The 12759-nt window shown below is 38.5% G+C and overlaps 1 protein-coding gene across 3 annotated transcripts in view; it reads right to left on the reverse strand.

Moving 5' to 3' along the window:
• TMEM245 (transmembrane protein 245) overlaps positions 1–12759 on the reverse strand; it is a 91232-nt gene that overhangs the window by 31108 nt on the left and 47365 nt on the right. For all 3 annotated transcript variants that reach the window (XM_019635907.1, XM_019635906.1, XM_019635908.1), the window contains 4 exons: positions 8950–9048; positions 6772–6903; positions 4007–4129; positions 3731–3876 (listed from right to left, as the gene is read on the reverse strand). In XM_019635907.1, the coding sequence (XP_019491452.1) occupies positions 3731–3876; positions 4007–4129; positions 6772–6903; positions 8950–9048 (500 nt within the window). The remainder of the gene's footprint in view (positions 1–3730; positions 3877–4006; positions 4130–6771; positions 6904–8949; positions 9049–12759) is intronic.

Consider the following 12759-nt stretch of genomic DNA (forward strand, 5'->3'; position numbering starts at 1 on the left):
ATAATTACGCATAAGAGATTGTCTTTCTATTCCAGTATTAGGAGAGATAGCTCTTCAAATAAATGAAAACACATTTTCTAACAGCTTTAAACTCCTTCTTACATATTTTACACAAATAATGTTTATAACCTTAAGTCCATGAGAATTTCTTTCCAAAAATACTTAATTTGCTCAAAGTTAAAAATAGAAATATTGATTAAATGATCGATGCTGATTTTTTTTTTAACCCAAATACTTTTAATTCTCCAAAACTTGTGGGTAGAGGTGGGAAGCACATTCACTTTCCAAATGAAAATCTCACAGTACATACGTTCTCCCATCTAATTCATCAGGACTCCCTGCCCCCAACCCCCGGCATCGGTACTGATAAGCTGTGATCCCACAAGCAAGAGCCATACCCGTGTGCATGCACTCATGTGAAAATATCACACACACTAAATTGCACTGAGGCCGTGACAACATGCAACTTAGTAATGTGCAATATCCCCACCAGAGCAAGCAGAATGGGAGCATCAGGAAAGAAGGGCGTGATGCAGACATTCGGGATACGACATGCTCTAGGGGAGGAAAATGGTTTGGGGATAAGGGATGCATGCCACGAACTCAAAAATTCATGAAATGAAAACACAAGTCACAAATGTATTCCATTCAGAATACGTATTCAGAATTGTGAATAAAAACTGAGGTTCAAAAATTCAATGAGACAGATTATAAAGTAGCCACATATGTCAAAAGACAACGCTTGAGGAATAAAGACATTTTTACTGGCTGGTCATGCACTTAACTCCCAATTTCAATTCAACTTTTAACTTATTAATGGACTATATCGGCTTAAAGACCAGCTTACCTGCAACATTGATGATGACTAATGATTGATGCTTATAAAATTGATGCTTATAATTTGCAAACTAAACTACACTCTCAGGACATTATAATAAATATTGTCATAATCATTTGTATAACATTTTTCCTCGTAAAATCCTTCTCCATGAAGAAATATATTCCACCTTGAACACAATCTTTCAGAATGAAAAGTTTGAAAACAGCGCTTAGAACCAGAACCTACTGCTCTCCTATATATACAAGAATGTTCTTCAGAGGCATCTATGTAAAACCTGTACATTTTTATTTAAGTCTTGAATTTGACCCAGTAAATAAATACACCACAAGCACTTAGACTGCTGAATCATCCTGAATTACAACCTTTAATTTATGTAACTTGATATGGCTGTGGTTAGAAAAATGAACCAGGCTATAACAAGTTCTCTAGTCTGCACCATATTTTTCAGACTCACAAAATTCTAGTAGTTTTAAGAACCATTGGATTATAGTTCTGGTACTGAAGATGGTTAAAAATTTTCTTTGTATTAAAAATAAGATGATAAAATGAATGGGTTTCGTCCCAGTATCCTTTGGACATGGGCTACTGTTAGAGTGCATAATTAGTGTGTGCAAACCCAAGAAGATGGCAAATCTAATTAGTGGAAAGACATATATTTCCTTCTATCTCTGTAGATGACCACACTCTTCCTAATCTCCAATTCCCTCCTTTGCCAAGATCTGAATTCTTAGCCATCAGCTTCATGTGTCCATATGCATAGCATAACAGAACCACACATTTAACTCATGCCCTTTTCCCCCACCAGCTCCTCCTGGGAGAAGGTATCATGGTATACCGGAAGGGTTTGTGCTTTCAATCAGCCGGGCCTAGGTGCAAATCGCAGCTCTGCTTACCAATCATGACATTAAAGAATTAAGCTTAGAACAAAGGAGAACTAAGTTTTAATACCAAATATGTCATGAAAAAAAAAAAAGGCGACTCAATGACAGACATTCTGAGGATGGTTAGCAAGCGGCTCACTCTAAGAAAGCAGAACAAGAGAAAATTCAAGAACTGTGATTTGAAGATAAAAGCTTGTGTGAGAATAAGTGTCAGGACTAATAAAGATATATCTGCTTTAGGAAAATCAAGTTATCTTTCTTGAAGTTCTTTATGGACAAGGTAAATATTTTCCTGTCAAGTTTGGCTTAAGCCACAACAACTAGAGGATTCTGCCAGGCTTTGAAATGGTTGATTAAATGGCTTTATTCTATTAGGAAGGGGGAAGTTTACTTTTCCTTTTTCATAGAGCATCTGCATAACTTTTTGAGTCAGATAAATGTCAATTTATATAAACTAACGTTAATCTATTCCTGGAGTTTTCACCATTGCACTTGCTCAATAAGATGATAACCAACAGTCATATAGGCTTAGCAGAGATGCCAAAGCCAGTAAGCTCTTCCTGAAGAAGAGCTTCACACTGCAACTGCTACATTGGATAATACACTCCCAAACTTGGAATGACTCTTTACATGGATGGCCCCACATGGATACCGAGAGTACCATAGAGGATATGAGCCTTTTTTTTCAATCCCACTCGATGCCCAATCAAGAAAGCAAGATACTCATAAGGCTTTACCCAGGCCTTACTAGTAGGAAAAAGGGAAAAAAAAACCTACCAAAGTTTCCAGAGAGAATATATTTTAGGAGCATTCATCCTATTTGATTGTAACAGAGGGTTTTCCAAAGATCACAGGGGTATCCCACCAGCTATTACATGAATATAGTGAAAAATTAAGCCAAGCTCAGTCAGACAGGATTATTAGGTCAAATCAAGATTTTTGCAGAAGACCGGTTCCAAGCAGTGGTATTTTTTATAAATATATGGAAAGAGAAATGCCAGCCAAAGACTCACTATTCAAGAGACGCTTACCAACCACGTGGCTAACAACTTGTTAGAAAAAGAAGCCCCAATGGACAACGTGAGATTTCATTTGTGTAGCTAGCTGCTCATCCACAGTAAAAATGTAGTGAGGTGTTAATAATGAGTTCAGAGCAATGAGGCACAAGGCTCGGGCATCAGAAAGCTTCTCCCCACTTGAAATGCCAAAGAGGAAAAAGAAAAGGGGGACAGGAGCCAGTGATCTGGAAAGCGTGTATGAAGAATACATGTTAAAGAAACCTCTCATTTAGAAACAAAGCCTGCAATCCATGGGTCCCAGAAGACATGAGGCAAGTTTCTGGCCAGAACCTGTAATGCACACAGAGCTTACGCGTACGACTTGAAGATAACCAGAAACGCTGCATTGCCAGTATCCAACCTATCCCCTGCCGAGGGGATGGCCTGGCTGCAGAGGGAGACAAGAAGAGACAGGAAGGCCACCGACTCCCCTCCCTAAGCAGAGACAGAATTCCTGAGAAGAGAAGGAGCGTTCCGAGAGAAGAGGAGGTGTGCATGTGGTATAAGAAGCAGGTTTCCTGAGCAAGCGACATGATGATGAACAGGCAGAGCAGGAGCCTGTGGGCAGAAAGCTGATAGGGGCAGGACATGAAATCTTTGTAAACCGCAGGCTTGAGAGTAAGACATGGAAACTTTTGAATTGTTTTCTTAACATTTGCACCGTTCATATCTTTTTTCTTACCAACATTTGCACTGCTCTTTTTTTTTTGTTAATTTATTTTTTTTATTGTTAGTTTCAGGTGTACAGAACAATACAATAGTTACCCTTTTCACCCTCTGCTCTTATTTTTTTGAGGCTAAACTCTCAAAAGGAGATAACGATTTTCAAAAATGCCAGTTCCATCACAAGTTTAGCACTGAATATAACTAGGAAGGCTCAAGACAGAAAATGTGCTCCTCAAGGAAAGAGGTTTTGAGGGCAATAAAAATAGCGTAAGTCTTATCCCTACCTGATAGCTTCTTCCACAGATTGGCCAATAATATTAGAGGAAGGACCTGGCTGAGATAGTGGTGTCAGGCTTATCACCCACTTCACTGGCTTGTAGTACTCATCACTGGAACTTAATAGATAAAATAGTGTGGTCAGGAAAATTATCTGCAAAACAAAGGACAGTAGCTCCTAAAAAATCACATTTGGAAACTACAGGAAGGAAACACACATGGAACCAAGAATCTGCTTTACTGGGGAAGGAAACGTTGATATGTTGCTGTCTGTATGTACATACCAGAGACAGTACGAAGTTGAGGAGGGCTGTCCCGCTGTAGAAGAGGATGGTCAGGAGCGTAGTGACAGTGGTAAAAAGCAGGCTCACGTTCCGGCTCATAACAATCCACAGAGACTCTAAGATCTGAGAGGAGGGAACACTGAATGTCAGAACTAATCCTTGGGAAAGAAGTTTCTACAGGTATCTCGTGTGCTTGTAATATACTGTTTTAGTACCATAAACTGAAAAGACAAGAACTGAGTATTATTTTAAATGGAAAAAAAAAATCTGATAACATTTGAACGTTGTTAAGAAAATGCTTAAGTAAATTATGGTAAAGCTGCTCTAAATAATATTAGGCAGCCATTAAAAATATCTCTTATAACACAGGGGAGTAATTTATGATATAGTGCTAAGTTTAAACAGCAGGATACAAAAACTTTATATATAGCATGGTTATTACTATATAACTGATATGCATTGAAAAATACCTACAGGAGAATAAGCCGCAATGCTTGTAGGATCACAAGTGCAGGCCATGAAAATCTAGCATTTATCTTATTAGCTGCCTCCCCTCTTGCCACCTCAAACTTAGATTCATCTACAAATAAAAAAGCATCTTCACTAAAATCACAGTAAAATAAACAGACAAGGAACGTCAAGGGCAGAGCTCTGCAGCTGAAGGTCGTTCTTCAGATAGATGATGACCTTTCTATCAAGACCTACTGACTTCAGTTGACCCATCACCTATAAATTCACTAGAATCAGGTATTAAAATGAAGGATATTAATATATGCTAATTATTACTAAAAGAAAAACGTGCAATACCTACAGCACACCCACATGCTTTCATTTCCTCTCTCTTCATAAACTTAAACACTCTCATGATCATGTCAGCTCTATTCTCAAGCATCCTTCCTCTTAACGAAAAACAAGGAAGCAAAACGTTCAGGAAAACACCTTCCCTTATCGTTTTCAAAACGCTCCCATAAAACTCACAACAGCGCTGTGAGGGAAGCAATGCAGGTATCATCTTGATTTTATAGATCTGCACACTGAAGCTCAGGGGTTTTTAGAAACTTGCCCGAGGGCATGGAGCTAGTATGTAGAACTAGAACTGGGACCAGAACTCAGAGCGTCTGAATTTATTTTGGTGCCCTTTCCAAAACCGTAGTTCTGTTTCTTGTCATATGTTCAAGTTATACCATCTGTGCTATGAAAGGCCTATCCATTCCTTTCCTACCTCAAATGTACCATTTATAAAGGCATATTTTGTTGTCCTCGGCATTTCTTGCAAACCTCAGCTCAGTCTTCGTAAGAGAACTTGGGCAGGCTGGTTTCATTTACAAAAACTCCTTACATAAAATCTTGAAAACGTTTCACAATGCCCACAAAAATATGCATGATTGACTATCTGACCCTGTGGGACAAGGAATGAATGAATAATGCCACTGATTCTAAGAAACAAACCAACAATGACCTTACTTGTGATTTTGACAAGCATTCTTTTGGGAGCCTCAGTCATTCTGGAATTTTTATCAAAAAAAAAGTTTTAAATAGTTTCTGGGTCATACTGATAGGAAATGCCCCCTGGTGATTCTTAAGAAATTAACTGAATACATTAATTGTAGACTGGTAGTTGTCAACATCAAGTAACCTTTCTGTGTACTCAAGAGGATTAGGAAGGGCGGTTCAGAATATAAAAAAGAGCTGTTGGGTATTACAAGTATGCCGGCAGAAAGACACAGATTTCATTTCAAGCTGTTATAGCTCTATTTGACGAAGGAAGGAAAAGTGTGAGTGCAAGCATGGGGGTATTAACTAGAGGAGTTGCGAGAAAACCCCAAAGGAAGTGTAACAGGGCATGGAGGGACTTGCAGAAAAGTCACACCTTTATCTTCATCTTCTATATTAGAAAGCCAAAGGTAATATCTAAAATTGTAAAACCAAAAAAGAGCAGCATAAACTTTTTTTTTTTAGAAATTCAGAGGTAAATACCCAGAGAAAGCTAAAAGAACTAACAGCTGTTTCTGGAGATTGAGACTTAGTGGAGAAGCACAGAGTTGGGCACTGCTATTTTTCTTTTTTTTAAATTAAAAGTCTTAGAGCATTTTTTACTTTTCAGCTATGGTCATCTATTATTTTGATAAAAATTAAAAACGTCTAGCACTGCAAATCTCGACTTTTGGCAACTTGATGAAAGTCACAAGTTTATTCCCAAGAAAATGCTTCTCGTCTTTGTGGAACACCACAGGCTGAGACACCTTACCAAGTACACTATGGAATGACAAGTGGTTGTTAAAACTTAGCAACACTGAAAGCTGTTGCTGCCTTCCATCTTTTGCAAAAAAAAAAAAAACAAAACAACAAACCAGGCAAAGTTGGCTAGTGCACAGGGAAGAAAACCATATTTCCACCTGCCAATGGGCTTCACCCTCAGAAAGGCAGCTCCCTTCTCTAGTGGTCCAGCTGGGGACATTCCTTCTGCTCAGCCGAAAGGGACGAGTACACTGTCTCACAATCTGAGAGCCACGGCCTTGTGCATACGCTTCCTGATTCGGCATCTCTTGGTTACTCTTCAGCCACAAAGGAGGCATTAGGGGAGCTGCACCTGAGCTCTTTGATTTTTAGACCTCTTTCAAGTGCATTTAGAATTTTCAAAAGTGTAAATGTCGTGGTATTAAAAACAGGGGAACCAAAGGCCTTTAAGTGTGTGCAGAAAGCTGGGAATTAGCGTTTCTATTTTTATTTCTAAGTCCAGTTGAACTATAAATGCTACTTCTTACCGAGAGAAACGTCTCAATGTTCTCGTGAACGAAGGAGGCAATGTCCTGCCAGTCCAGCATGTCCCCCAGCCAGCCGTTCTGACGACCTATGTGCAGCTTGTGTCCTTTGTGCCTCCCAGAATGCGTTACGTTCTATGGAATAAAACAGGTCAGACATGAAATCTCCATCTTAACCTAAAGAACAGAATGTATACATAGCCTATTTTGTTTTAGGTCCACTTGAGCACTTTAGTAAGTACACAGAAGTGAAAAATTTTGCATCACTTAAGAAATCAATTAAGAACTCCACCTAAAGACCTGAAAGATATTTTTCTGTTTACATTCTATTAATAGTTACTATGTCTCAGCCTAGCTCAAGTGCTTCCCTCCTAAATACATTTGTGAACACACTTGATTCCTCAGTATATTCAACTGTATACGAACACAGCATTTACTTCCATCTTTCCCCTCTTTTCGTACCTCTATCTTTTTAGTCTCCCATTTTTGCTTTTTTCCTCCTTTATTCATCTCCCTTATTAATCTTCCATACAAGATAAAGAGAGCAGGGAGGAGAGAAGAATATGAAAAAGTACACCTAAAACTAATACAATGTTATATGTCAATATCTCAGTAAAACGGGGAAAAAAAGAATATGAAAAGGAAACGGCGGGGGTGGGGGTGAGTAGACCTAACTTGTCCACCTGGAAGAGAATTACATTTGCAGGAATGCAGGAATAACTAGATTTGAAAGAGATATGAATAAACAAAGTGACTCCTGAGGTTAAAATTCAGAAGTAGAGGTAAGTTCTTAACGTTTTGCATGTGTTTCCATTCTCCCACTTTTGTTAATAGTATAGTGATATCAATCCTCGTTACGCAATAAAGACATTAGGTCCTAGTAAAAGAGGTAAAGAAAGCAACATACATAATCACTTACAAACCTGTATTTTTAAAACACTGACCTCCCTGGACTATAAAAGGAAGCTCAAAGCGGGTGAGAGATGCTAAAAAACTGTTTAGAAGCAGAAGCCCCCGAGTTAGCAGAAGGAATAGATACAAACTTACTATCTACTCTTCAGCAGATATCTACCTAGAGATTCCCCAATTCATTTTAACTCCCAGTCTTTGAAATCCACAAAAACCAACACTGTTCTCCTTCAACTCCTCCCAGGACAAGAGGACACAATCCCAAACAGGACACTAAGCAACAAATTCAAATTTAAAATTAAGCCCTCCTTCCCTACCCCAAGAGAAGAGGTTTACATACGCACTCCTCTCCTTAGAGCAACCCTGGGAAAAATCACCACAAACTCTGCCCCACTCGCTACCTCCTTCCCGCTGGAGACGCATCTTCCGTGACACACCTCCAGATGGCTCACAGGCCCTGCCAACCCTGTGCCATGGCCCCCCACAACCAGTTGCTTTCAAAACTGTAATTTTTATATTTAGTGAAAAAATATTTTTCCAGCATAAACTCTGACGTACGAATTCATAAGCACAAGTAGCACACAAGGTTGATTTAAAATAAAGATCTCTAAACTTTTGGATCTATTTCCACTTCCTCAAAGAGAAAGCTCTCAATGTCTAGTGCTGTACTGTCCAAAACAGTAGCCATTAGCCCCATGTGGTTCCTGCGCACTTAAAATGTGGCTAGTTCAAGAACTGAAATGTGCTGTTAGTATATAAAATGCAAACCAGATTTCCAAGACTTAATATGGAAAAATAAATAAATAAATAAAGAATATATACACACACACACACACACACCCATATTTCATTAAAAATGTTTTATCGGTATAAATAATATATTGATTGGGTTACTTACTGGGTTAAGTAATTAATTCTTAAAATTCATTTCACCTATTTATTTTTAGTTTTTTAAAGTGGCCACTAGAAAAATTAACATTACCTATGTGGCTTGCATTACATTTTGACTGCACAGAGCTCAGTCCAGACGATGAGATGCTGTTGATGATAATGAACAGAGGATGGAATATTGACACACCAGAGGGCTAGTGAGTTCTGCCATGGGGAGTAACCATCAACTCATGCTGACTTTTAGTAATTTAAGATTTAAGACCTCGCATCTTAAAAATTTCAATAAAGAAATTCCAATGTTAATCTAATCTAATTGTTGGGCCTATATAATAAAAGTACATTACTAGTTTACAATTGAAATCTTTAGCTAAAATTACTTACCTTTACAAACCAGGAATGATACAGTCTGTCCCAAAGTTCTAGTACTTGCTTTTCAATTACAGCAGTATTGTTCACCTTATCTCCAAGAATTTTATGAAGCTGGAAGAAATACAGATATCATCTGGTTTAATACTTCAGGCAACAACCCAGTAAAATTAATACATGCTGGGTCTTTACATTTGTTCCAAATCAAACTAAAATGCTCCAGACTATTTAATTGCTTCCAGCCACATTATGTCCTGTTTATAAAATCTACTCCTTAATATTCCCAGTAAATTTCCTCTCCCTCATCTTTTGCTTCTTTTCTCTTTCCTCTCTCCTTAGCTCGCAAGGTGAGCTACTTCAGGCTGTAAAATGGTAAAAATGAAGCCACAATAACTGACTTCTCCGATCTTACCTGCCCAGAGAAAAATCATTCCCTGTGACCCCAGTGCCCATCCATTACACAGAATTTTCATGTTCCATTTATCACTATTATTAAGAACTGCCACAAAACTTTAAGTAAAATTTTAGAACCTTACCTATAAACACAAATATTTCCCTTAGTTTGCTGAGAAATAGCAGGTCTAAGAGTTATGGCTGATCAGACTGGCTTCAAGATTTGTGGGAATAAAGTACACGGAGATAAGATAACCTAGAGAAAGTTTACTCATTATAATATCTTCGCTCAAATTTTACTTGTTATTAAACATATGGTAATATTAAAACACTTTTAAAAGGACACTGATTTGTAGTCCCCCTTTCCTTAATACAACCATTGCCATTTTTTCATTGTCTTTTGCAACTTTCTGCCTGTTTACATAGATGTAATTTAGAATCCTGTATTTTCTTTTCCTTCATAAGCATTTCATATTTAGCCTTCGTCACTACCCTTCATCTTTATTTTTAATGGCTTCATATTAGTTCATTAAGTTTTGATATTATTATTTAATCATTACCAAATGACAGGACATACAGATGGTTCCCAATTTTTAATGTCACAAGTAACAGTGCAATGAACGTCCTTATACACAATATTTTTCTTGTTACTAATAGCTAGATAAATGTACAGGAATCACAGGAAACGAGCATTTTAACAATGCTCTGCATTATTAAACTGTCTTCTATGAGGATTGTACCAATGAATACTTTCCAACATTGTATAGATGAACCAATTTCCCCAAAGCCTTATCGGCGAACTGATAAATTTTTAGATAATAGGTGTGAACTGGTAACCAATTATTTACACTTTACTTCCTGAGTGACAAGAGTGACCATTTTCCATCTTGGTTTTCAAGGCATATTACCTTTTGTGCGGCCTGTTCATACCTTTTGCCCACTGATGCTGGCCTGATAAATACCTGAACCAGTTCTTAGACATATTTCATGCAAATATATCTGCACAATGTTTTCCTTTATATTTATTTGACTTGTTCATAAACCAAACACAAATTAGTGACTATAAAAGGCATTTATATTTGCATAGCATTTCACAATTTACAAATGGCTTTCACCTACACTGATCTTTACAACAAGCCCAAGAGTTAGAAAATAGTTTTGTCATTACTTTTGTTCTTTTCAAAAAACAGATTTAGAAAAACAGACCTGTGTCAAGCCCAAGGTCATGCAGCGAAATGGCAGAGTCAGAATTAAAAGTCCTCTAAGGTCCTTTCAACTATAGCCTTTACAACCTATGAACAAAGAACACCTGACAGCAAATGACCCCAAATAATTAAAAAAAGAAAACAATTACCCCAGTCTAATTTCCTTTTGTTACTTTAAATTTGCCCATTATATATTATTACTGTCAGATCCTCACAGACTTCCTACCAATTCTTTCTGCCATTTTTCTATCAGTTTCTGAGATCCACTTTAACCAGAAGAGAACTAAAATGGTTACTGACAGCCTCTTTTCTAGACTGTCGGCACAGTGGCCTTTATTGCAATAAAGCACTATTTCAAGCTGACATCTCCTTGAGCAGTCTCATTTCCAGCACAATGGTGAATAACTCTAAAATACCATAACTATAATAGTAAAGGCAAGTTCAGCATAATTTTACAGCATGTTATAAAACACGCTTTTCAAAACTGTGGTGCTATATCAACCATGGCAGAACCTTACAGACCAAGAAAACTGTCCTGCAACATTACAATACATATTGCAAGCTGCACGGAGGACTCAGCCAGAGGGCAAGGAGCCTACTGGACACATCACTGCCACTAGAAGCATCACTAAAGCACACATACCGTTGGTGGCATGTGACATGCTCTTTGCATACGAAAACCAACCAAGCATTAAGGGCAGTCAGAATGCCACTGGAGAGTTCTATGACTTAAGGCAAATAACCTTATCTATGAAATGGGGATGATAAGTCAGTGGGCAATTCTCTGTCTTCATCTTGTGTGAAATCTCGGCAGCATTTGCCACAGCTGACCACGTCCTGATTGAAACATTTTCTTCTCCAGGTCTTAACTATCTAGTAGGTATCTCAAACTTAATATGCCGCGAACAGAATTACTGGTCTATCCGAAACACCTATACCCCATTACCACGTCCAAGTTTTTCCATCTCCATAAATGGCACAGCTATCCTTCTCGTTTGGCAAATCGAGAATCTCCTTCCCATTCACTCATATCCAATCCATGAGTAATAATAAGTAATACCTCATGGATTTTTGAGGTCAGAACAAACTAAAACTACCAGGGATGCCAAAAAACATACACATTTTAAGAGATGTTATCTATGTGTTGCTTTTCGAAGTTGAATTGAATTACAGTAGCAATGTGTAGTTTGATGTTCGTTCAAAAGATGGCGGTAATCAAATGAATGCTAGCGTCATTCATCGTATTACAATTTTAATAGTTTTTTCCTTTCTTTAAATGTGTGTACATTTGTTTTGGCACCCTCTGTATATATCCCCAATCTGACCATTTCTCTCAACTTCGAAACACTTCCACAATCCTAGTCCAAGTCATCAACATCTTACCTGAACTATTAGAAGACTATTTTAACTGGACGCCCTGCCTTCTCCATTCTTGCCCCCTTCTCCATAAAGCAGCTAATCTGAGCTTTCAATATCCTAAATCACATCATACCCCTTCCTGTTTCAGGTCACAGAATGTTTACCTTTGTGACTGAAAGGCTATCCTCACTTCTCGCCCCGTCACCACAGTCCCTGTTCCAGCCACACAGGCCTTCCTTCTTTCCCTCAACCAAACTTGTTCCCATCGCGGGGGCTTTGAATTATTGCCCCTCAGCTTGAAACATGATTTTCCAGGCTTTCACATTCTGTCTCCTTCTCGTCATTCCAGGCTTAGTGAAAACATCGCCTCAGAGACAGTCTCTGGCCGCTCTAGCTAAAGCATCACCCCAAGTCACCCTCGACCACACGGCCTGTTTACCCTGGTCTCAGCACTTCCAGATCTGAGATTTTTATTTGTTTACAGGTTTAACGTTTGTCTCCTCTCACCAGAGTGTAAGCTCCAGGAGAGTGGTGACTCTCTGGCTTACGGCTTTTCCCTAGCACTTAGAACAGTGTCTGGCATGCTTGTGAACTGGCTGTCCCTTTCTTCATTCTAGTCATGGGAAACGGACAGGGGAAACGCATTACTTATTCTCTTGCTGTCTCAGGGCAGCATCTCCAGGTACCAATTTTAGGATGGGCATACCAGGCAGAAAGGATAGCTCAAGCAAGGATGCTGAGTGACGAAAGTAAATTGGATGTCGAGAAAATAGCAAACTGTGGGTCTCAGTAGAAACCAACAATGCATAGGGGGGACACACAGATGAGGCTGACAAAGTAGGCAGGGGGGAGACAGACACTGTTCACG

Source organism: Hipposideros armiger, unplaced genomic scaffold (genome assembly GCF_001890085.2).
Source record: "Hipposideros armiger isolate ML-2016 unplaced genomic scaffold, ASM189008v1 scaffold_24, whole genome shotgun sequence".
In the NCBI taxonomy this organism is placed as follows: Eukaryota; Metazoa; Chordata; class Mammalia; order Chiroptera; family Hipposideridae; genus Hipposideros; species Hipposideros armiger.